We start from the raw sequence: 27,047 nt of genomic DNA, 5'->3' as shown, positions 1-27,047 counted from the left end.
AGAGAGCATGATTGACTTTTTGATCACAACGTGGTAGCAATGACGCGCAACATCGCTCTTTTTCTTTGCAGAAGAAAGAACCTTACTTTGTCATTTCAATTTACATTTGGTAGATCAGGCCTGCTGCACACTGCGCGACGCGGTCCAACCTGATTGGACCGAACCACCGCATAAAAATAAGAGTTGCCAACGCACTCCCGCACATTGAGCGATTGGATATAATGACTCCCTGAACAGAGAGCCCGTATAGGCGTCTGATGCTGTACTTTATCACATTTATGAAACCATAAAAAGATAGAGTCATCGTTAAGGAAGAAGCGGGTTGCTAAAGAGAGAGGACGTGGGTGAGAATAAAAGCGAGTGTGGATATTTTAAAAGGAGTCTCGCCGACTCCATTCATTTGAATGTACTCAGCTTGGTACGTACCGTTAATAAATACACAACAACAATCCCGACGACTGCGCTGAATAGACGACGGACCTCCATCTTAATAAATGACGTGACGTTCACGACGAAGAGCGCGTGTCATACGGCTGTTCCGATTAAACGTAGCGCACACGTATTCACCCAATCGAAATAGGACAAATCACATGTAAACAGGTGACCGGGGATCTTCAATCCGAATGATTTCAAGCATGACGATGACAAAAAGGTCTCCATCTAAACCCAGCTACTGTGTGGTCGGTCAGCTGAAAACGAACCCTTCACCTGTCAATCAAATATACGTCGACGCTCGCTGGAGTCAACTACTGGCTGAATAACGTGTGCCACTGAGGTTATGGCGTAGAAACGGTTAACTTTCCTGCGTTTGTGTTAATTGGGACGAACACACGCAACAACCCGGAACGAAGCGCTGCTGTTTTCAACGACATCGGCGCGGCGGAGCGAGCCGTTTAGCTCCTTAACTCGCTAGCTCGTTAGCCTGCGAAGAAACAGTTCACTTTCCCTTGCGTGTCTCTGTTGTGCGAATCTACGCGCTGCACATGGGGCAAGGCTGCGGAGGACCGGACCATTCCAACACCGGCAGGCGTTCCATGAGCCCGCTCGTGCCTAACGACGCAGCCGTCCGACTCTCTCAGCTCACCGAGTGATCCGCACGCTGGCTCACCGCAACTGTGACAACTTAGCGATTCCGAAAAAAAACCATCGTGTCCAGTTGATATAGTAATTATCGTGACAGGCCTACCAGCACCGCTCAGAGGTGTCACTTATTGACTTTGAATTGCATGTATGAAGCTTTAAAATGTATAGAAATAATCAAATAAATGGTTGGTACTTTGCAGATTTCATCTTTTGCAGGGATTTTCTGGAACGTAACCTCCGCGATAAACAAGTTATTAGCGTCTATGGTTTTAATCAGGATTCTCCAGGTTGCAACTTGTCCTCACTTCTAATGAGTTCACTTACCATTTTTGTGTATTGTAAATGTGGAAATCTCTTATTCTACTCCTCTCCCATTATTTAATTCCAGGTGCCTTGCTATTCCTATGGGCAGAAGCTGTCCAAGTTGGCCATATTACGAATAGCATGCAACTACATCCTGTCCCTGGCTCAACTGGCTGAGCTGGACTACAGCCCTGACCTTGGTAGTCAAAGCTTCTCCCAGTGTGTGGAGCAGTGCACTAGGACCCTGCAGGCTGAGGGCAGGAGCAAGAAGAGGAAGGTGAGGATTTATATTCTCAGTTTTCTGGAGTCTCACATCCTGAAAACTAAATGTTTTTGGATGATGCTGGTTTTTATTGGTCGGTTGGTGGAATGGTTTTTTTTAAGTATCGACAAAAGAAATCACAAATAATCACGACACTTTAACAGGCATGGGCTCATGAGAGAATGAACGCTGTGCCATGCACAATCTAGCAACCTAATTGTTTTTTTTTTTGGACTCAGGATAAGGTGGTATTTCAGCATTTACCCGTTAAAAGGGGGCTAATTGCTGAATAATAATAATGGATAAGAATGAACACAAACCTTTACTCAATGGCCAAACCTTGGCCCGTGTGAATCTTTGCTCGTGCCTGTTCACTTCCTGTCCAGGTTGCAGCATTCCAGCTGACTCATTCTTCCTTGATTACCACTTGCGCCTCATCCTGGATCAGCAACCTCTTGGCTGCAGTGTAGTGTTTCTTCTGATACTTATACCAGGTCCGCTGCCATCACGTGTCCTCCGCCGCTGCCCTGACGTGTGTGTTGTTTGAGCGAACGGGAGTACTTTGTATCACACTTTTGTCTTTGGGCAGCGGGGGACCAGAACCATATTGGTATACAGCCTCTAAGGGTTAGTACCATTCGGTTCAATTCCGATGTGATACATCTCTTTCTTGGTTTCCATTGAAACCCCTTTTTTGGACCACTGATAATAGCAGTGCTGTTGGGTTTGCTTGTGTTGAACTCAAGACGTTGCTTGCTGTTGTCAGAGAATTGTCACTTCTGTGTTAGTTGAACATAAGATTGGAACAGGAAGAAAACAAATCCTTGGCTTTCTATGATAATCACTTTCATATTAATTAAACATGGATGTCAGCATGTAGAAACTGTTCATGCCATGTTTCTCTTTTTGTTTTTGTTGTTGTTGTTTTTTTTTAGCATTCCCCAACTTTCCCAGTCTTTTGTTGCCCGTCCCAGCTTTTTTGGAAGTTGTTGCAGGCATCAAATTCAAAATGAGAGAATATTTGCAAAAAAGAACAACCAACAATCACATTAATCAGTAGGAACATTAAATATCTTTTCTTTGTAGTGTATTCAACTGACGATAGGTTGAAAAGGATTTGCAAATCATTGTATTATTTTTTTTTTTTTTCCATTTAATGCAACGCCCCAACTTCGTTGGAATTTTCGGTTGATTTCATTTCTTTTTTTATTTGTATTTAAATTTTCGGAACACACACCCATGACAACACCATGGCAAGAGCATTGACAACGCTCCACTCATATACCGATCTCTGTGATTACGCATCGTCCTCTTCTGCACAGAGAACGGCGCCGTGTCTCCGTCAGTCAGTTGCGCCACATTTGAAGAATACGAGAGGAGCTGCTTTGATAGGCGCCGACTGAAGTTGGCTGGAAACACTCCCACAGTGTCGCAGCCCGCCACCCTCAGACCCGCCGGCCTGCGCTGGTCCATAAAATGACCAACGCGTCGCATCCGTCTCTGGCGCACAGTTGCCCCGCCCATCATGCAGGATTTACCCCATTCACGAAAATAGAGGCCTAGATATCGATCTTGAAGCCCCGTGGGCATTTTCATATATTATGTGAACTGAACACCTGGTCCCTTTTTTCAAAACTGTACAGTGGAGCTCATCTTCACCATTTTCAAGCTCCATGAGCCCATGTGACCAACTGAATGATGCTTCATAAGCCAGTTGCTTTCTGGGACTGAGGTTATTCTCATCGTCGAAGTTCCTCTTCGTTGGTGTCACCATCACACTCTCAAATGGTGCCGTTTATGATATCAAAGACTGAGAGCAGGTTGTAAGAATAATCTCGTCAACCTTGCGGGTGCAACTGTAACACAGTCTGGGTGAACACATTGAAGTGCTCCAGACCCCCGGGTACCGTTTGAGATGAACAATATCAATCTCAAAAGACCAAGTGGTCTGTCAGCAAGCATCAGACAAGCAGGATGAAATCATGCCATTCTTCAACACACCTGTGAAGTGGTTCCAGTATACAGACACTTTCCAAAAATTGGAATATCTTGGAAAAGTTTATTTATTTCCAGAATTCAAGAAGCTAAACTTTCATCGATTATAGATTCAGGGCCAACAATTTAAACAATTTCAAGTATTTATTTGTTTATTTTGACAATTTGTTCATTTGGGCTTCCAGCTCATAAAACCCACGAAATCAGGAATTCAAAAAATATGAATGCTGTGAAGAAATCACCATTTAAAGAAATGAGGGTCACATTAAATCAATCAAAATAGGGTACTTTCAAAACGATATGTTAATCTTCAATACTTGGTTGGGATTGCGATTGGCTGGCGACCAGTTCAGGGTGTATCCCGCCTCCCGCCAGATGCTAGCTGGGACAGGTTTACCAACACCTGCACTGGACAGTGCACTCCAAATCATGACTGACTGTAGATATTTCACACCGGACCTCAAGGAGCTTGGGTTCTGTTCTTCACCCGCCTTCCTCCAAACCCTTGGACCTTGATTTCCGAACGAAAGGCACTCTTTACTTTCACCAGAAAAGAGGACCTTGGACCACTGGCCGACAGTCCAGTCCTCGTCCTCGGCCCAGTTGAGACGCTTCCTGCGTTGGCTCAGACTCGGAAGCGGCTTGACCCGAGGAACCCGACAGTTGTAGCCCGTCTCCCGGATGCGTCCGAATGGAGTGCTTTTTGAAGCTGTGACTCCCGCCTCAATCCACTCTTTCGGGATCTCCGCTAGATTCTTGAATCTTCTCTGTTTGCTAATCCGCTGACGCCCACGGTCATCTCTTTTTCTGGTGCGTGTTCTCCTGCCACATTCTGTCCTTCCGCTCGACTCGGCATCGATGAGCTCGGACACGGCACTCCGTGAGCAGCCGGCCTCCTCGGCTATGAACTTTTGCGGTTGACCCATCCTATGGAGGGTATCGATGACGGTCTTCTGGCCTGTTGTCAAGTCCGCAGTCTTCCCCATATTGCACCCAGCCGAGACAGTCGAACCAAAGTGAAGCAATTGAATGACACCCGGGGAAAACTGTGCAGGCGCTTTGAGTTTAGTAGATGATGAGTGTGACACGCTCCATACATAAGATTTATGGCCTGCCAAAGTTGGGCTGATTTCTTCACAGCATTTACATTTTTTAAATTCCTGATTTTGTGGGTTTTATGAGCTGCAAACCCAAATTCTGTAAAAATAAACAAATAAATACTTGACACTGTTGAAATTGTGGGCCCTGAATCTATAATCTATGAAAGTTTAACTTTTTGAATGGAATTATGGAAATAAATGAACTTCTCCATGATATTCTAATTTACGTTGAAAATGCGTTGACACAAAGGGGACCTTCGGACTATTGCATGGCACATACACAACCACTGCACACTATTTCCAGTTGTTTTCATTTGCAGTGGAACCTCGAAGGCAGGGGTGTCAAACCATATTTTTGTCTCGGGCCGCATCGTCGTTATGATTTCCCTCAGAGGGCCGTTAGAACAGTGAAACCATACAAATGTTTACTCATCACCAAAACATATTACCATGACACAACAAATTGAGGGATAACTCGTCTTGAAATCAGAAGACAAGGATAATAGTTTGTTCAAGTATTGTTTAAGGTTGTTTGGTAACAGAGAAATGCAATATCTCGACATTATTGTTTATTATTATGACAATTTGGAATCAGATTTGAGCAAAAATCACGGAAGTTGACGAGCATGATTTGCTTACGTGGGCCACATAAAATTATGAGGTTTTATGATTTTATATATATATATATATATATATATATATATATATATATATATATATATATATATATATATATATATCAAGGGGTCAACTTTTCATCATAAAACTTGTATTAAACATGGGTGGGGCACTCAGAATATGAAACAAAAATGTGTATCTCCATAAATGATTGTAATACATTGCTAGACTTAATATTATCGTTTCTTTATGAATACTACACAAATATTATACTTTTTCAACCACTCTTTTCACTAAGACAAATTTCACCATTTGTAGCATCCATTTCCACTTGAATTGAAGTTATAAAATAGGGCAAAAGCCCAATAATGGGTTAACTGTACATTTAATATTTTAAGTAACATTTAAATAGTCTTAACTGTCAAACAAGCAGTGTTGGGCAAGCTACTTGGAAAATTTGGTTAGCTTAAGCTGCAAGCTATTCAACATTCAGTGTAGATGAACTCCACTGAACCTACCCAACACGAAAAATGTAGCCAGCTCAGCTCCAATCAAATTCCCAGAATAGCTCTACTCCAGCAAAGCTACTTCAGCTGAGTAGAGCCTCTAAAAACCCCTACGTTTAAAACAATTCAAATTGTACTATCAGGGTATAAATGAGCACTAATTTCTAAAATATTTATCCAATTATGCGTTTTACTACCACTGCAATATCAATGTCTTGGTCTAATGCAGTGACAGCACTGTGTAATGATTATCATATCTCATACAGTGCAACAAAACAAATGATGGACTATCACAGCAGTTTTCGTCATCATTCTTCAACATGAAATTGAGGCTTTTTAAAATAGTTAAATTGTAGGTCTACTAAACTGACCTTTGTTCATTTTCGTTCCTTTGACTTTCTGTCTAACCGCAATCAGTTAATATCAGATATTTTATAAATAGTCCGATCTCCTTACATGTGCTAAAAAGTTGGCAGAGTATCGAGAAACGTTGGATGTCGTGGCAAAGACACAACATGAGGACAAAGTGGCTGTCGTGAAGAACGACGAAACTGTACCGACACAATTCAAACATCTGTCACTGCGTACCTGTGTGCGAAGACACAGAAATCAAACCAAAACCATTTTTGCCCAGTCTCTTCCTTAGGGTTGAGTCATGAACACTGACGTTAAAGGTGCCATATTTGACCAAACCAGCTTTTTCTAGTATTTGGGATGTAATATTGGCTCTATGGTGCCTCAGTAAACGTGAAATATTAATTAAAATCGTCCACGCATTCAGGAGTTCGAGACTTTTTTTTTCTTCTGCTGAGAGGCTTCAAATCAGGTCATTTGAATTTCTCCAGCTGATCTACATCACGAGCGAAGATCTCCGCCTACCTCTCCGCTCCCGAGCCAGCGCTGTTAACATAACCAACACTTGTGGTCTCACAAGTGGGTCTTTTCCACAGCGGTCTTAGCCAAATATGGACAACACAGATACAAACCTGGGTCAAACAGAAGTCGATGCTCGAGGGGCGTTTCCTCCTACGACAAAAACGTGTTTTTTCAAATGAAATGTACACTTTCATAGAAAGTCGATCAAGGTCTAAAATAGTCCAAATATGGGACCTTTAACTGAGGCGAGGGAGGCCTGCCGTTCTTTCCGTGTTTTCCTGTGTTCCTTTTTGACCTCCTGGATGAGTCATCACTGTGCTCTTGGGGTTATTTTTGACCATCGCACGACCACCACCATGTTTGACTGTTACTGTGATGCTCTTTTTCTGAAATGCTGTGCGACGTTTATGCCAGATGCGACGAGACACACACCTTCCAAAAAGCTCAACTTTCATCTCGGCAGATTTTCCCAAAAGTCTTGGGAATCATACATATACAGCGGATGAAATACGTACAAATACGTATTTGACACGTCACCATTTTTCTCATTAACTATATTTCCAATGGTGCTTTCACCAGAAAATTTCACCAGATGTTGGGAACAACCCAAGTAATTCACCCATCCATCCATCCATCCATTTCCTCACAAGGGTCGTGGCCGTGCTGGAGCCTATCCCACCTATCTTTGGGCAGGAGGCGGGGTACACCCTGACCTGGTTGCCAGCCAATCGCAGGGCACATACAAACAAACAACCATTCACACTCACATTCACATCTAAGGGCAATTTTGAGTTTTCAATTAACCTACCACGGATGTTTTTGGGATGTGGGAGGAAACCGGAGTGCCCGGAGAAAAGCCACGCAGGCACGGGGAGAACATGCAAACTCCACACAGGCGGGGTCGGGGATTGAACCCCGGTCCTCAGAACTGTGAGGCAGACGCTCAAACCAGTCGTCCACCGTGCCGCCCCAAGTAGTTCCTATATACAAAGAAAGTAGAACCAATAAGCTCAGAAATTAAGTGTGGAATAAGGTGAAATGACACAGGGGAAAAGTATTGAACACACCAACTGGTATTTATGTAATACTTTGTGCAATGACTGCTTCAAGATGGAGAAACTAGTCGCATGCATTGCGCTGGTGTGATTTTTTTTGGCCCATTCCTCCACACAAGCAGTCTTCAAATCTTGAAGGTTCCGTGGGCTTCTTTGAGGGACCTCGAGTTTCAGTTCTTGCCATAGATTTCCGATTAGATTCAAGTCAGACGATTGGCTTTTGGATCATTATCCTGCTCAAATGTCCACCCTCATTTCATTTTCCTCATCCTCGTAGATGGCAGCAGATTTTTGTCAAGAATGTCTCAGTACATTTTCCCATTCTTCCTTCCTTCAATCATGTGGTTTACCAGTACCATTTGTTATGAGCAGCCCCACACCATCATGTTCCTACCTCCGAACCTCACTGTTAGAATGCTGTTTTTAGGGTGATGTGGAGTGCAATTTCTCCTCCAAACGTGGTGTGCATGATGGCATCCAAACAGTTCAATTTTGCTCTCATCCGACCAGACTATATTCTCCCAGTATTTAACTGGCTTGTCGAAATCTTGGTCAGCAAACTTTAAACGACCTTTGCCATGCTTTATTTACAGCAATGGGGTCTCGCGTGGTGAATGTGAATGCAGGCCGTGGCGGCGGAGTACATGACTCACCGTTTTCCTTGTGAGAACAGTACCTGCTAATTCCAGATCTTTTTGAAGCTCTCAACAGGTGGTCTTTGGCTCTTGAAGAACTTCTGATTATTCTTTGCACTCGTGTCAGGAATCTTGCGAGGAGCACGAGCTCGAGGCAAATTTATGGTGGTATGATTGGGTTTCCGCTTGCGTATTATGGCCCCAACCGTCCAGAAGCTAAGATATGTGCCTGTAACCAATGCCATCGTTATGTTTCGCAAACAATTTGTTTGCAATGGTCTTGAAACAGCTCTCTGCTCTTACCCATCATGAGATGTGTCCTGACTCACACCTTGGCAATGAGACCTTTTTGAAGGCCATCAAGTAGGATTGAACCAGCTGATATTCATTTGCACTAACAAGGCGCTGGGTTGCTGTTTGATTATTGATAGACTTGAGGGGTTTTCTTGGGTTTCCATGCGTTTTTGCACCTCCCTTCACGTGTTCAATACGTTTTCCCTGTGTCATTCCACATTTTTACAAAACTTATTTTCCGATCTTATTTGTTGTACTTTCTTTGTATGTGTGGATTACTTGGGTTGTTCTCAACATCTGGTGAAATGTTCAGGTCAATAGCACCTTTGGAAGTATATTTAGTGAGAAAAATGGTGACATGTTAAATACTTATTTCAGCCGCTACGGTGTATGTATATATATATATATATATATATATATATATATATATATATATATATAACCCTAAATATACGTGTGTGTGTGTGTGTGTGTGTTGCCCTTCAAACACTGCAGATACAAGTGCATAAATGATCCTAACTACTACTTAAACTCATTATACGCTTGTCTTTATACATTCGTAATAACGGTAAAGACATGCAATAGTTCCGACACTTTCAAAAAAAATCTTAATTCATTCATATCTCCGAAATACCCTTTATTTTGCTGTCTGCGATTGTGTGAATGCAAAATGACTGTTTCATCCAGGCACTTCAGCTCACAGATCCCTCTGGTGTATTGCAACAACATAATGAGGCTCTCTCCAGTGGCGTGAACAGAAAACACAGCTTGAGTGACAAAGAAGGACCGTTTTGCAAAAGAAACAAAAAAGGAAGTCTGAAGACACTAAGAGGCATTTATGTTCGTTTTCATGGGAACGGCATATGAAGCAAAGCGAGAAAAAGCCTGTCTCCACATATGTACTTAGCATCATCAGAAAACACTCCAAATCATGAAACTTAATTTCAGACACCTAACAGTGAATACATTTTTTTTTGCATTACAAGTTTGAAAAATATTACTTTAGAATGTTTTTTTTTTTTTTTTTTGTAGCAACGCTTTCTGATGGATAACGACTGTCGTTAATTCAAATACTCATAGTGAAATTGATTGATTGTCATAAGGAAATTCAGTGGGCCATGCCTTTACCACTATAGATCAAATTATGTGAAAATCAACCCATATCGGTCACAAAATTACAATAATCTATCAAATAGTACAACTCTAGCATCAAGCTTCATATTTTACGCAAGACGAAAACTCTGAGGGCTGTCTATCGGCGTGCATGCCAATGAGTGTGTGTGTGAGAGAGTGAGCACATGTATGTGCGTTCTCAAAGTCCCAGACACCAGATGTTTAGAGTGGAAGGGAAGTGGAGCTGGCGCCATGAAGGGCAGAGGGCAGTGAAAAGGCACGCGAACTGAAACCACACACACACACTTGGCACATTCCCCAGCAGCCTTTCCAACACATTCCCCCACTCTGCCTCTCCGAGCCATCTGCTCCAGCATACTTTGAAACAAGGAGAGGAAAAACACAGTCATCATCAGTTTGTCAGACAGCAGCAGCTGGTGGAAAGAGGAGGAAGAGGTGTGTGCGTGTGCGCGTGTGATGAGGAGTTGAGTGAGTGTCTGGCAAGAATTAAATGTTTTTTCAAATGTTCTCAGAGACTCGAAGTCTACGGACACGGCGAGCAGGAAAAACACGTTTGTTTCTTTTTTGATTTCACGCAATCATTGACACGAGGAATTAGAACAGTTTACAGTATATACTAAGGACTGTATGTAGTGTGTGGTTATTTTCATTGAATAAAAAGCAACATCATTTCCATAGCACCCCCGAGGTCAATTATGTGTGTGTGTTTTTTAATGGCCAGTTAATTCTTTTTTTTATCCCTCTGGGGTATTTTCATATAATTGGATGAATAATTTTTTTTTTTCTAATTTAACAATTTTTGTCATGCCGCCTTGATTTTATATGTATGTTTTCTATGCGGAAACAGCCATGCTTTAAGTACTGTTTTCAAAGTTGATGATTTAAAATTTTAGGTCAGAGTAGTAAAGACAATCAAGAGGTAAATACACAAATTTCATGGCAGTACAATGCAAATGTATTTAACTTTTATGAGAAAAACAAACTAATCAGTGAAATTTATTGATTTTCAAAATGTAATTCAATAGGATATGTCTTTCCTGTTATTGGTTAACTTGGAAAAATGACACTTATATTTTCCTACTTTAGGGCTTGTGCAATTTAGTTCTGACATTGTATGACACAGTCAATGATTGACAGCTGTCTCAACTTGTTTTTTTTCACCCTCCATATTCAATTTAAGATTTTTTATTTACACGCAATACAAAATCAAAATACATACATGTAGGACTGCATTGGATTTAGCACTGGACCACAGACGTTTGTCAGACCACTAGAGGATGCCACAGTCTCTTCAAGAATGAAAGGCTTTTCATTCTTCATTTAATAATGATCCCTACTCATTTTTAATGGTATCCACTGAAAGATGGGCAAAGTGGCTTTTGGTCAAATGTCAAACCTGTACATGCTCTGCTGCCTCACAAGTTCCCTCAAGCTTTTTCAAACTTCAAGGCGCAATGGTTCTTGGTGAAAACAACTATTGTGTGTTTTTAGTTGACCTGTATATGGGTCATTTTCATCAAATTTGATCAGTAACAGTAAAGGCATGACCCAATGAATTTCCTTTTGGAAAGAATTAATTTGACTGTTATGAGTACAGTTATTTTAATTATTGTCAGTTGTTATCCATCAAAAGGTCATAATTGTTACTCTGGAAAAAAAACTTTAAAGTAATATTTCTCAAACTTTTTATGCCGAAATGTCTTTACCCTTATGTGTAGAAATGAAGTTTTATGATTTGCAACATGTTTTCTGAAAATGCTAATTACATTGTTGGATATATAGATGTTCTGGCCTCACTAGATGTTTGACTGCTTTATCCAGCGCGACAGGCAGTTAACAGACGAGATGTTTGTTATGGCCTTGAGAGTCCATTTAAGAATCCCTTAATTTTCTTTTCTTTTTGTACCAATTGTAAAAGCGAGAAATACAGTACAACATTAGAAGTGATCAAAATTTCTGCCTAACATTGTTTTCTAGCTACCCTAGCATACATCCATGTCAAGATGTAAAGAAATAAAGTACAAATCATCACACTATAAAGTGCATTGTTTAAACATGAATTTCCTTATAAAACATGCATTCTGAATTCAAGTAAATAGTACAATAAAGGTACGCTAACATAGTTAGCCTAATTAGCACAACACAGGTCCGCTAGCATCGGATGCTAACAAGTGCGAACGTCTTCAATAACTAGTTTTTAACACATTTCTAGCAACATTTGCATCCTCAAAAACATATGGATTTACTTGTAAACACATTTTAGCTTCCAGAGAATTCCGCGTTTTATCACAAATTGTCACTTACAGCCTTACGTGGACCAAGAGTTCACCAGGTAGTGTTGCTCTTTGGACATGTCGTTGAACACTGACATCAGTCAACTCAAGACAATCTGATGTACACCACACATTTCACCACTGGAGGGTGCTAACGGTCAACATAATAAAATGCAAACACAACATTACAACAACTAAACCATTACACTCCCCGCCTGGTATGAAAACTTTTATACCACTATTCATTACAAACCAGTCCTTTGTGAATATTTCGAGGAAGCAGGAGAACAAGCTGAGTGACAGGACGCAAGTAGAAATGTGGAATACCCTGCTTGACAACTTTCACCTCTACCTTTCTGATCTTCTTGTCTTCGCTCAGGTTGCTTTTATTAATGAGCCCAATCAGCCATATATTACGTTTAGCTTGGTCATCTTTTAACAAGACAACATCACCTTCTTGAATCTGTTGAACCCAAATCTGTCTGTGAGACTTCGAATGTGTTGCCATTGCTTTTTGTACATATCCTTTATGTCAAATGTTCCTTCTGGAGCTGACAATAGACGTTGCTTTTTGCGTTAGAAGCATAGAGGGTGTCAACACAGTGGGTGAATCTGGACATGAGCATGCCGAGCATTGATGATCGCCATAACTTCAGCCATTAGCGTTGTGAGAACTTCACGTGTGTGACGTGTAGGACCTGACTGCAATAACATTCCATCTAGAATGTGGCGTGCCGTGCCTATCATTCTTTCCCAAGAGCCACCTGTGTGTGATGAGTGTGGCGTGTTAAATGTCCATGTGCAGCCTTCATTGTCGAGGTAATTTTAAATGTCAGAATTGTCTGTTAAAACTTTAACACTGCATGCCCCGATAAAATTGGTGCCATGATCTGACCCGAAAACTTTGGAAGGCCCTCTAAAGGCTTCTTTAAACTCGCGCGGTGACGTCACTGCGGCTGTCTCGCACGTAGTTTGCCTTCATACTTGAGCGCAACCCACGCGCGGAGTTTTGAAAATGTACTGCAGTTCACCTCCAAGTCGGGCGTGTCGCTACGGCTGGTGTTGGCTAGGACACCACAGGGTGGAGTTTCCTCTGCATTTTTGGGGCCATTTCCGGTAGCCGCTTTTAACTTTTCTTTCAGTAACAAGGAACAAAGCAACAACAATGGCAACAGTGGAACAGAGTCTGCTCGAACAAATGGACCTAGATGACCAAACGATGCGTTTAATGATGCTGCAAATTCGATCGAGAAGGCAGCGGCGTAGATGGTATGTTGAACCAAGGGGAACGCTGAGTACGTCATCACAGCATGTGACTAAAACGGCCCAATCACGAGAGATGATGTCCGCGGCGTTTGAGGCGCAGCAACAACTTTTGCCACGTGCGCGTCAAGCTACGCAGGGGGGCCGCGCGGACCAATTCGTCGGTCACGTGATGCAGTGTGGGCGTTGTCGGCCACGCGAGCGCAGGAGTATAAAGAGGCCTTACTGGCGAAAAACCTTCTGAGCGCATTTATGAAGCATGAGGTGGACATTGACTCAATAAATTCAACGTGAACTGCACAAGTTCCGAAGGAACTGAATAAAACAGGCCAACGTTTGTTTTCTGTGGCACCACCCCTGGTCTCACGAGTGACTACACTCCAGGGCCCAACAACATCCAAACCAACTCGGGTGAATGGGCTCTCTATGTCGGTCCTCAAGTAGGTTGGCCATCTTTTGTTCCAAGGGTCTACCGCTAAGCTTGCGACAAGTGACACACTGATAGCTAATACTTGAGACAAATTTTCTGGCTCCAACTATCCAAACACCTGCAGATCGGAACGCTCCTTCAGTAAGGTGGCGACCTTGGTGAGCAACAGCTCAGTGATAATGCCTCACTAACAGAGTTGACACGTGATGTTTTTTTGGGAGTAGTAGTGGGTGTCTTTCGTCATATGAAAGATAGTTCATATGACGAAGTCATATGAACTAGTGATAGTGACATTCGACCTCCCGCCCTTAACAGTCCATCTGAGTCAATAAAGGGGTTCAAAATCCACAAGGGGCTTTTCTTTGAGATTTGATCTCCTTTCCACAATTGTTTTAATGTCCCCTCCGAAAGCATATCGCTGAACACTTGAGACAACGGCCAGTTTAGCTTGTGCTTGAGGCCTTGTAGTGTTTTGCGCTGACGCTCTGGACTCGGACATCTCATTCGAGGTATGTCACAACTCATAACACCAGCAATTGTGACATACTTTAAATGAGATGTTTCCACGATGAGAATCCTTCGAATCGTTGTGGGTTGAGAGGTGTGATGCTGACTTTTGTGGCGAACACGTTGACTTCTGGTTGAATCTCTGGATCGTGCTCTGGTTCAATAAGTTCAGACTCGTTGCTGTCAGCTGCAGCTGGGCATTTTTGACAGTCCTTGTGTCAGGAATGGGGGTCCTGTGAACCAGTAAGTTTGTGGCAATAGACTAGCTGTTATTGCACGAGGAGCAATGTCTGCTGGGTTGTTTTCTGAAGGGACATGACTCCACTGAGAGGGAACAGAAGATTTTCCAATTGGAGAGATTTCGTTTGACACACAAAATCTTCTTGAGGTGTTGTAGATGTAACCTAATACAATCTTACTGTCTGTATAGTACTTTACAGTGTGGAACTCAAGGTCGATTTCTTGGCATATGAGGTCTGCCAATTCTAATGCAAGGACAGCGGCACATAGCTCGAGCCGCGGGATTGTGTGAGCTGGCCTTGGTACTAATTTGGCCTTTCCCATGATAAATCCAGTAAGGCACTGTCCACTGTCATTGATAACTCGCAGGTAAGCGACTGCTGCTATCGCTGTGGATGAAGCATCACTGAAAACACAAAGCTCTTTATATGTCGAGTTGAAGAGAGAGACATTGGAATGTAAGGACTGTGGATGTGTATTTGTTCTACTTCTTGGATGGAATCTTTCTACGCTGACCATAATCTTTCTTTAACTGCCGGTAGGGGGGGGTCGTCCCAGTCGCATGTTTCACAGGTGAGTTCCCTTACGAGTGCCTTTCCTTGTACAGTTATGGCTGCGACAACACCCAAGGGGTCGTACAAACTATTAACAGTGGATAATACGCCTCATTTGGTGAACAGTTTTTGCTCTTTAGACACTTGAAAAGTGAAATATCTGATTCCAGACTCCAGCTGATGCCTAAACTTCTCTGAATAGGCTTTCATATCTTTTGTGAATTAATTGACTGGAAAGGCTTCCATGACTTTGCCACTGTTTGAGGAAATTTTGTGCAAGCGGAGATTTGACATGTTTTATGTTTTTCGTAGAGGTTCATTTGCTTCTGGTTTGGTCAGAAGAGAGCTTGGACCATTGTGCACATGAAAGTTCCTGGTAACAAACTGCACTGCGTCTTGGCCGTATTCCTCTTCTCCAACTTAAGCTACTTTGTGAAGCCCGTAGATTGCAACAGAGGGAGATGGTCAATTTCCAAACACATGAACTGTTATGCGGTACTCTATAATTTCTTTTGTAATGTCATTGTCCCTGTACCAAAGGAAACGCAGAAAATTGCAATGATCTTCTCTAACTGTGAAACAGTAGAACATTTGTTCCACATCAGCAGTTATTGTAATAGGCTCTCGGCGGAATTTTATGAGTACCCCGAGCAAGACGTTGAGATCTGGGCCGCTTCAGAGGAGTACCATACCCTCATGTTTGACGCTTGAGTCAAAAACCACGCGAATCTGATTAGGTTTTCGTGGATGGTACACCCCAAACATTGGGAGATACCAACACTCCTCTTCATGCTTTAGAGGGGGTGCAACTTCTGCTTACTGATTGTCAAGGATTTTTTTGCATGAACTGCACAAAGTGTTCTTTCATACCAGGTTTTTTGTCTAGACTTCGTTTGAGTGTATTCAGTCTCTTTAAAGACTGCTCTCTATTGTTTGGTAAGCGCTGTCTGGGAGTAATGAAGGAAAAGGGATGGAACCCAGCTGTTTGTCTCATCCTAAACCATTTAATTTTGCATTATAGTGAGAACCTGTTCATTTTGCTGTGAGGGTGCGAGGTTTTCATCATTCATACTCTTGATAAAGACTGCGTCACCAAGGTTGTGTTTGTATTGCTTGGTAACTGTCTGTGGAGTCTTTAATGTCCTTTATTTGCTTTACTGCATTTTCTTTTATCTGCAGGACATTGGTGCATGGACTGAGATACGATGGATGACCGTTCATCAACGTGTTAGTTTTGTCGGTCGTAACTGAAACTGGTTTTAAACACACGTTACCCACGATGACCCAGCCAAGGTCGAAGCGCTGGGCAAAGGGTGCATTGTTGGGGCCATTGCGCTGCTCTCTCACTTTGTGCAAACTCAGGATGTCCGTACCGAAGAGCAGCAGAACTTGTGCATTTGGATCAATGGGATGTATCTTGTGAGACAGTGCCTTTAAATGAGGGCGGGACTACGCAATCTCCGGTGAGGGCATCTCGGACTCTGGTATCATATCACTTTCTAACATTGGAGGCAGTGGCACTGTTATGTTACCATCCATAGACTCAATAATGAAGTTCTTCCTCTCACTTCTAAAACAACTGAACATGTCTTTAAGGTATACACCTCTGTGCTTCCTTTAACACTGAAGTGATCAAAAAAGTCTTGAGTGTACAAGAGACCGATTACTCTGCTCATCCCGAACTGCATGATCATTTATGGCTTTATCCCTCTGCCCCATTGGATAAGCTTTGGCCAAGCACATTTTAGCACAAGACCGTAGGCCACGTTGTTTGCCACATACCTCAGTGCACATTGTTGTAGCAGAGATTGATGGTGTGGTGAGTTTGCGTTCCTCGCCGTGCCGTTCCACCTCTGCCGATGGTGCATTGTCGTTTGGAGAGGGTGGGCCTGGATGCAGAGAAGCCGCTCTCACATTCTTTGCATGTGACTTTGAGTTGACAGTTTTTGGCTTGGTGCTTAGTTGATGCACAATATTTCAAGCATATGTTTTTATCTTTCAGATATGGTTTTCTCTTTTCTACAGGCTTACTATGGAAACTGCGGCATTTTCATGCAGCGGACATTGTTTTTCAGGATCCTCCATGTCATCTGCTGGCTCTATACTTTGAGCTACTACTACTACTCTTTTTACTGAAATCATACGGCGAGTACTACTTTTAACAGGTTTGTCAAATTTAGTCTGAGCTGCTGACAAGAAGGAGAAGCTAGGATCATTTCTTATGCATGCTTGTTCCGGTACAAAGCTAGAAAATGTGACAATAAACTGCTCTTTGTATCTGGATTCCGAGAAATCCATTTGTCTTGCAAAGAATAAGGGTGCTTCTCCACTATGGGATTAACACCACGAGCTGTATTTAGAAAGGCTCGCCCCAGAAAATAACCCTCTGTTTTAGCTAATTGTAGTTCAAGTAAGAGGTTAATTCATTGAGTCTCTCGCTGTGATTTTGGGAAAGTTTTCCACCTTTTAAAAAAAGAGTATGTTCAATTATCTCAGGAGCTCCGTCGCTTCCTTCCAAGCGTTTCCAAATCAGTTTGAGTGCTGCAGGGACATCATTTATTTGAGCTCCACTAATTCTCTTTGCTTGTTCGGTTGATTTTGGGCCATGCCATTTTATAAGAAGATCCAGCTCTTCCTTAGGAGACAAAGTCAAGTCTTTAGTGGTATTCAGAACGGAGGATTTCCTGCTACGATAATTTTGTGGGTTAGAGTCAGAGTAGCTGACACGAGTTCACGTCTTATGAAGTATTTAAATACATAACTTACTGAAGACATCTGCTGAGGATGAGCATATGATGAACTGTAATGATGCTGTAGGTCAGGAACTTGATAGGTTATATTAGGCTGGGGGTGTTGATGTGTAGTTGTAGACTTGTACTTGTTGAATTTGCTGTGGGTTTTCCTGTTTGATTGCAGGATTATTGCAAGGCAATGGTAGGTCAGCACTTGATTTCACCTTGGTACAGTGGGGAGAGTGGGTCTGTGTTGGTTATTTGCGGCTGTGTCAGCTCTTGATTGTCTTGTAATAGTAGCTGATGGTCAATGTAATCTTGAACCTTTTGCTTAGAGTCAGAATCATCTTTATTTGCCAAGTATGTCCCAAAAACACACAAGGAATTAGTCTCCGGTAGTTGGAGCCACTCTAGCATGACAACAGACAGTCAATTTGACAGAGAACACTTTGGAGACATAAAGACAAAGCCACCGGTTCTTTCTTTTCTTTTAAGGCGTGTAGCTGAGCCTGCATTTGAGCTTGTTGTCTCATAATTCCAGCTTCCTTTTCTGCATAGGCCAACTGCGCTTGTGCAGTTTTGGCTCGCGCTTTGAAAGCTGCTACGCTTGCAGAGGACCTTGAAGAGTATTTTGAATAGGCAGAACACTGGGATCAGACATGTAGCTCTGTTGATGCTTTTGGGACTGCATGACTTCTAAATAGACTTTACACCGATCTGATCGGCCTGGCCAATATTTAGCATTTTATGCTGATCGGCTTTAATGTTACATAATTCGCCCATTGATCGGCTAGGCAAAAAAACATTTACTCCACATCGCCATCGTGCACAGTATATTTTAATCCAAAAGCTAGATTATGTTTAGCCTTGTCGCGTGTCTTTTGACGCAATACTGTAAATATCTGACGGCCAATGAAGTTATTGAAGCCGCGGCGCCCTTTGCACAATGGTCATTGCACCGGACTATTGCAATAGCAGTCTTTCGAACTGCTCTAAGTGCAAGAGGACTCTGCATCTTTTTGCACAAATGTAAAAAAAATAATAATAATAATAATTTACCGGCATTACCAGATAACTATTAACCCTTTACTGCTCAGTGACTGTTTTTTGGCAATGTCTTTATGTCTCAAAAGTGTTCTCTGTCAATTGACTGTCTGTTGTCGTACTAGAGCGGCTCCAACTACCGGAGACAAATTCCTTGTGTGTTTTTTGGAAATACTTGACAAATAAAGATAATTCTGATTTATTACAAAAAAAAAAAAAACATGTCGGTGGTGTGTGACAGACAACACCAAATGCCCGGATCAGACTACAAGACAAATGTGCTCTTTCATGATTGCACTATGTCAGACTACTGCAATAAAATCTTGTATTCCGATACCACCGCATCCCGTTTTTTTACTATCATTGGGCTTTATCTTGTCAACTCAAATGCGACCGGATACACTCGTTACCGTGGCGAAGACAACAAGAGTGGATCGCGTCGACTGTATTATCAGAACAAAATGGGCAAAAAAACGTGTGTTGGTGGTCACCTGTGCTCAGGAGAGGACATTCGTTTAAGGCTTGCTTGAGGTATGTTCCCTTACTTTGAATACGATACGGCCCGCAAGCAGCTAACAAAACGTTACGTAGCCAGGAAGCTAGTGCGGGCACTAACGGTTGTGCGTAAACATGCTGCCGTTCTGTCAAATCATCCTCTAAAGTTTCGGTATGGGTGAAGTCATTTAATTACAGTAAGTTAGCACCCATTATTTCTGTCATGTTGGTTTGACCTGACTGATTAGAATACATGACCTGACGAGAGCAGTGATTTCCAACCTTTATCCCACATCCCAAAAACATGCATTAATGGGAGACTCTAAATTGAACAACAACAAAACGTGAATTTCCTTATAAAACATGCATTCTGAATTCAAGTGAATAGTACAACAAAGGTACGCTAGCATCGTTAGCCTAATTAGCACAACACAGGTCCGCTAGCATAAGATGCTAACAAGTGCGAACGTCTTAAATAACTAGTTTTTAACACGTTTTTTGCAACATTTGCATCCTCAAAAACATATGGATTTACTTGTAAACACATTATAGCTTCCAGCGAATTTCGCGTTTTGTCACAAATTGTCACTTACAGCCTTACGTGGGCCAAGAGTTCACCAGTTAGTGTTGCTCTTTGGACATGTCGTTGAACACTGACATCAGTCAACTCAAGACAATCTGATGTACACCACACATTTCACCACTGGAGGGTGCTAACGGTCAACATAGGAACATGCAAACACAACATTGCAACAGCTAAACCGTTACAATAGGAATTTCTCCAATTGCTTAATATGCCTTTTCCATGAAAGCTAACACAAATGCATTTAATGTCTTCAAAGTTCTCTTTTTTTTTTAACTCTTCTCTGTCCCTCAATCTGTCTTCAACGGTAATGCCACTGGAGAGCGCATCATGAGCTGAAGTGCCAGGATAAGGCAGACATTTTGCATTCCCACAAAAGCAGACCGCAAAATACACGTTCTTTCTGAGATACAAATGAATATGTATGTGTTTGTGAAACTGTCGGAACTATTGCGTCTTTACCACTATTACGTTTAGGATTGGAAGAAAAAAGTGTCATGCCTTTAATGAGTAGTTAGGATCGTTTATGCACTTGTATTCGCAGCGTTTGAAGAGCAACACGTAAATTGTGCAACTCACACGATTTTTATGAAGCTTTTTATATCTTCACCATTGTGCGAGAAGTGTATTTTAGTGGGCCCCCACCATTTGCTCTGTCAATAAGGATAACCTTTAGTAGGAATGCCTCACGTTTTCAATCATCAATAACTTTGTGAAAACAGGACTTCAAGCATTTACTCATATAAAAACTAAGGTGGCATAAAAAAATTGCTAAATGAGATTTTTTTCTTCTCCTGACTATTATTGATCAAATAATATGAAAATGGCCCATATGCATCTTAAGGACTCGGTCATTGGTCACATTACAACACAGGTGTCAAACTCAAGGCTTGGAGGCCAGCTCTGGTCTGGTCTCATCATTTTATGTGGCCTGCGAAGGCAAATAGTATGCATCTACTTCTATGATTCTTGCTAAAAATCTGTACCAAAATTTTAAATTGTAATATGTACAAACCCCAATTCCAATTAAGTTGGGATGTTGTGTAAAATGTAAATAAAACAGAATAAAAGGATTTGCAAATCCTTTTTAACCTATATTCAATTGAATACACGACAAAGAGGATATTTAATGTTGAAACTGATGGAGTGATTGTTTTTTTTTTTTTCCTCTCCAAATAAACATTGAATTTAAAGCCTGCAACAAATTTAAAGAAGCTGGGACAGGGGCAACAAAAGACTTGGAAAGTTGAGGAATGCTGAAAAAAGTCAGGTCCTCTGGGCCAAAGAGGAAAAGGACCAGCCGGATTGTTATCAGCACAGTTCAAAATCCAACATCTGTGATGGTATGGAGGTGTGTGAGTGCCCATGCCATGGTTAACTTGCACATTTGTGAAGGCACCATTCATGCTGAAAGATAGATACAGGTTTTGGAGCAACATATGCTGCCATCCAAGCAACGTCTTTTTCATGGACGCCCCTGCTTATTTCAGCAAAACAATGGTGAGAGCGTCTGCCTCACAGTTCTGAGGAGCGGGGTTCAATCCCCGGCCCCGCCTGTGTGGAGTTTGCGTGTTCTCCCCGCGCCTGCGTGGCTTTCCTCCGGGCACTCCGGTTTCCTCCCACATCCCAAAAACATGCATGGTACGTTGATTGACAACTCGAAATTGCCCGTAGGTGTGAATGTGAGTGCAAATGGTTGTTTGTTTGTATGTGCCCTGCGATTGGCTGGCAACCAGCTGGGATAGGCTCCAGCAGGCCCGCGACCCTAGTGAGGAGAAGCGGCTCAGAAAATGGATGGATGGATCCATCCATCTTCTTATCTGCTTATCCAAAGTCAGGTTGTGGGAGCAGAAGCTGAAGCAGGGAAGCCCATACTTCCCTCACCCCAGCCACTTTGTCCAGCTTTTACGGGGAGATCCCAAGGCGTTCCCAGGCCAGCCGCGAGACGTAGTCTCTCCAGCGTGTCCGGAGTCGTCCATGGGGCCTCCTCCCGGAGCGATGTGCCCGGAACACCTCACCGGGGAGGGGTCCAGGTGGCAAAGGGCAGCCTTGGCAGAGTCCAACCCTCACTGGAATTGTATTTGACTTGCTGCCGGCAATGCGGGCCAAACTCTCACACCAGTGACAGGGACCGAACAGTATCAGGGGGTCCGATAGACCATGTAGACTGGTTGGGCGAACTCCCGTGCACCCTCGATGACCCTGCCAAGGGTGTCGAGGTGGTCCACTGTTCCACGTCCAGGACAAAAACCACACTGCTCCTCATGAATCTCAGATTTGACTTCCTACTGGTCTCTCCTCTCCAGAACCCCTGAATAGACCTTATCAGGGAGGCTGAGGAGTGTGATCCCTCTATTGTTGGAACACAGCCTACGGTCCCCCTTCTTAAAAAGGGGGACCACCACCCTGGTCTGTCAATCCAGAGGCGCTATTCCCGATGTCCAAGCGTTGTTGCAGAGGCATGTCAACCAGTACAGCCCTACAACATCCAGAGCCTTCAGAAACTCTGGGCGGATCTCATCCACCCCTTGGGGCCTTGCCACCAAGGAGCTTTTTAACCACCTCGGTGACTTCAACCCCAGAGATAGGGAAACCTGCCTCAGAGTCCCCAGACTCTGCTTCCTCAATGGAAGGCGTGTCGGTAGAATTGAGGAGGTCTTTGAATGATTCGGCTCACCAACTCACAACGTCCCAAAATGAGGTCAGCAGTGCCTCTTGCCCACTATACACAGTGTTGATGGTGCACCGCTTCCCTCTCCTGAGACGTCGGACGGTAGACCAGAATTTCCTTACGCCGTCTGCCGTTTTCCATAGCCTTGCCGAATTCCTCCCATGCCCGGGTTTTTGCTTCAGCGACCACCAAAGCAGCTTTCCGCTTGGCGAGCCAGTACCCATCACCTGCTCCGGAGTCCCACATGCCAAAAAGGCCCGAGAGGACTCATTCTTCAGCTTGACAGCATCCCTTACCACTGGTGTCAACGAACGGGTTCGGGGATTGCCGCCACGACAGGCACCGACAACCTCACGGCCACAGCTCCGGTCGGCCGCCTCAACAATGGAGGCACGGAGCATGATCCGCACAGTCTCAGTGCCCCCCGCCTCTCCTGGAACGTGGGCGAAGTTCTGCTGGAGGTGGGAGTTGAAGCACCTTCTGACAGGGGACTCTGCCAGACGTTCCCAGCAGACCCTCACAATACATTTGGGTCTACCATGTCAGACCAGCATCTTCCCCACCATCGGAGCCAACTCACCACCAGGTGGTGATCGGTTGAAAGCTTCGCCCCTCTCTTCACCTGAGTGTCAAAGACATGCGCCCGCAAGTCTTATGATCCAACCTTCTTCCCAATCACATCCTTCCAAGTCTCACTGTCATTGCCCACGTGAGCGTTGAAGTTCTCCAGTAGAACGAGGGAGTCCCCAGCAGGAGCACTCTCCAGAAAACCCTCTAAGAACTCAAAAAAGGGTGGGCACTCTGAGCTGCTGTTTGGTGCAGAGGCAAAAACAACATTCAGGACCGTCTCCCCACCCGAAGGCTGAGGAAAGCTATCCTTTCGTCGACTGGGGTGAACCCCAACATACATACAGGCACTGAGTTGGGGGGCAATCAGTATATCTACACCTGCTCGGCCCCTCTCACTGTGGGAAACTCCAGAGTGGAAGAGAGTCCAATCCCTCTCGAGAAGACTGGTACCAGAGCCCAAGTTGTGTGTTGAGGTCAGCCTGACTATATCCAGTCGGAAATGCTCGACCTCACACACCCAACCAGCTCAGACTCTTTCCCTGCCAGAGAGGTGCATTTCCACATCCCGAAAGCCAGCTTCTGTAGCCGCCAAGACTGCCGCCCAGCTCACACAGCACCTGACCACCTTGGCCCTTCCCACAGGTGGTGAGCCCGTGGGAAGGGTAATCCACGTTGCCTTTTCGGGCTGTGCCCAGCCGGCCCCCATAGGTACAGGCACAGCCACCAGTTGCTCGCCAGTGAGCCCCGTCTACTGTCCTGGCTCCAGAGGGGGGCCCCGGTGACCCGTGTCCGGGCAAGGGAAAACGTGTTTCGAAAGTTGTTTTCTTCCTAGGGGTTCTTTGAGCTGTGCTTTGTCTGGACACTCAGTCTGGACACTCACCTAGGACCTGTTTGCCATGGGTGACCCCTGACAGGGTCACCCATGGACAGGGTCACCCAAGTTAAGTTGTCTAGGGCTTTATGCCCCTAGACAACTTAGCTTCTAGGATCATTGGGAAACATCAACCCCTCCACCACGATAAGGTGACGCCTACAGGAGGAATTAACATTTACTTACAGTGCTGTGAAAAAGTATTGGCCCCCTTCTCAAATTCTATTTTTGCATAGTTTCCCCACTTTGTTTTAAGATCATTAAACACATGTAAATGGGCAAATATAACCCAAGTAAACTTAAAATGTTATTTTTAAATGGTGATTTCATTTATTAAGAGGGAAAAAAATAAATAAGCAAAGGCCCCTTACCTGGCAATGAGTCTTTCACATCTCTGTGGAAATATTCTGGCCCACTCTTGCTTGTATAATTGTTTGAATTCAGCAAAAATGGAGTGTTTTCGAGCGTGAACGGCCTTTTTAATCGGATTCAAGTCTGGACTTTGATGAGGCCACTCCAAAACCTTAATTTTGTATTTTTAAGCCATTCAGAAGTTGACTTGCTGGTTTGTTTTGAATCGTTATCCTGCTGCCAAACCGAAGTGCGTTCACACAACATTCTCCTTCAGGATTTTCTGTTAAAGAGCAGAATTCGTGATTCCATCAATCACAGCATGTTGTCCAGGCTCTGAAGGGGAGAAGCAGCCGAAGATAATCACACTAGCACCATGATTGACTGTTTGCATGATGTTCTTTTTCAGAAATGCTGTGCTACATTTACGCCAGATGTAACAAGACACAGACCTCCCAAAAAGCTCAATTTTCATCTCGTCAGTCCATACAATATTACCCCAAAAGTCTTTCAGAAATCATTCAGATGTTTTTTTTTTGCAAAAGTAAGATGCGTCTTTATGTTCTTTTTGGTCAGCGGTGGCTTTCGCCTTGTCACTGTACCATGAATGCCATTTTTGCACAGTCTCTTCCTGATTGTTGTGTCACGAGGCCTGCAGTTCTTCAGTTGCCCTGAGTTCCTTTGTGGCCTCCTGGATGAGTCATTGTTGTTTTCTTGGGCTAATCTTCTGGAAGGTTCACCACTGTTCCATGTTTTCTCCATGTGAGGATAATGGCTCTCCCTCAGGTTCGCTGGAATCCTAAAGCTTTAGTAACGCTTTCCAGACTGATGGATGTCAATTACTTTCTTTTTCAACTGTTCTGGAATTTCTTTGGATGGTGTCATTTTGTAGGAGCTTATTTACATCTTTTGTCCGACCTGATTTTGTCGGGACAGATTCTGTTGAAGTGGTTTCTTGATTGAACAGGTCTTGAGGTAGTCAGGCTTGGGTGTGATCGGTGAAAAATAACCAAAACTTGTGATTAGCCACAATTATATCATGATTTAACAAGGGGGTAATTACCTTTCCCCCACAGCGCCAGGTAACTTTTAATAGTTTTTTTTTCCTGAATAAATATCCCCATTTAAAAACAGAATTTGAAGTTCACTTGGGTTATATTTGTCTGATATTTACATTTGTTTGATTCGCTTAAACAAAGTGGGGAAACTATGCCAAAATCTAAGAATTTGCGAAGGGGACCGATCATAAGGCCCTTTGAGGAAAACCCGTAACGACGGTGTGATCCGTGACGAAAATGAGTTTGACGCGCCTGCCTTACGAGTTGCGCAAGTACAGTGGATCTCCGCCATTCACAAGGGATAGGGATTGAGCTTGACTGCGCGTAGCCAATTTCCCTGAGTAATTCCACTCCCCTAAAAGTGATTATAATGACCTATATTCATAGTTTGAACCATAAATATACCAGAAAGAATGATCTCAAAACACTTTGTCGGCGCTTATTGCGTTGTGTGTCGAAATGAGTGTGGGTCATTTGTTCCCATGTTTCCATTTATTTCTGTGATTTTTATCCCGACAGGTTGGAAGGTTGCCAGAGGACGTTTGAAGACATAAGAAGCTTCTCTCCTTCATGCAGACTGTAAGGCACAGTTTGATTACTGCTGTATGTGAACAGAGCCATCTGCAGTATCAACTGGCAGTTTTAATCATGCATGAGCTGAATATTTTCAAAGAATTTTTATTTAAGTCACAACAGTTCTCGAGAAAAGAGATCTGACAACATTGTTTTCAGTTATGTGTAATATTTTTCTGTTTTTATATTTTGATTGTATGTTCTGGTAGCTGGTGATGATGACGATATAAAATACTTTTTTTCTGTGGAAAGCTTTGTCCCAACATCACAACATCAATTACTGTACTTAAGCTAGCAGCGTCAACATTGTTTTCTACTTGTATATAAACATTAACATAACAGAAAACAAATATTTCATAGATGATGTTTCATTTTCCCCTTTGTTATGCACTACTTAAAGAAAACATCCTCGTTCCTCATGTAAATTAAAAGGATGAATTTTTCAATTGGAATCTAGCCTCACAACAAAAGGCAGTATTTTACACTATATTAACTCGACTGCAAAGCAAATAATAAAAAAATAAAACAAAACAGTTGTTTGTTTCAATGGGAATTATTGCCCATTAGTATTCCAGAGCTCTCAAATGTTACAAAACATCATTATTTTGTTAAGGAAATCACTGAACATTGACTCATCACGGCTGTAACAGTCATTGTTCAGGATATTGGGGGGGGGGGGGGGGATAGAAAATCCAGTCTGGCATGACCAGCGCATCCATATTCAACAGCTGCTTGGTGCACGCTATTTTATTACGACCCCCACCTGCGAAGCTGTGGAGGTGAAAGTTCTCTTTGCGTCTGGTGTTGACGTATTGTAAGTCAATGATCACTGCCTCCATGGTCGCGAATAAGCAACTGTATACATCTTAACATGCTTCTTACAAGTGTCACGAAGGGAGGACAAAGAGTGGAACGGCGAAGACGATGTCAAATGCGGAGAGGGTCTCGGACTTCCTGGGAGTCAACATCAG

General features: G+C 43.1%; 1 protein-coding gene across 1 annotated transcript in view; it reads left to right on the top strand.

Moving 5' to 3' along the window:
• The window catches only part of atoh8 (atonal bHLH transcription factor 8), a 30,151-nt gene extending 3,549 nt beyond the window's left edge, over nucleotides 1-26,602 (top strand). The window contains exons 3-4 of the mRNA XM_061685701.1: nucleotides 1,472-1,663; nucleotides 26,023-26,602. Of these exons, the coding sequence (XP_061541685.1) occupies nucleotides 1,472-1,663; nucleotides 26,023-26,049 (219 nt within the window). The 3' untranslated portion in view covers nucleotides 26,050-26,602. The remainder of the gene's footprint in view (nucleotides 1-1,471; nucleotides 1,664-26,022) is intronic.
• Nucleotides 26,603-27,047: the final 445 nt, after the last annotated feature.

Source organism: Phycodurus eques, chromosome 9 (genome assembly GCF_024500275.1).
Source record: "Phycodurus eques isolate BA_2022a chromosome 9, UOR_Pequ_1.1, whole genome shotgun sequence".
In the NCBI taxonomy this organism is placed as follows: Eukaryota; Metazoa; Chordata; class Actinopteri; order Syngnathiformes; family Syngnathidae; genus Phycodurus; species Phycodurus eques.
Note: the sequence above shows the minus strand (reverse complement) of the source record. Positions and strands in the feature narration are given on the sequence as shown.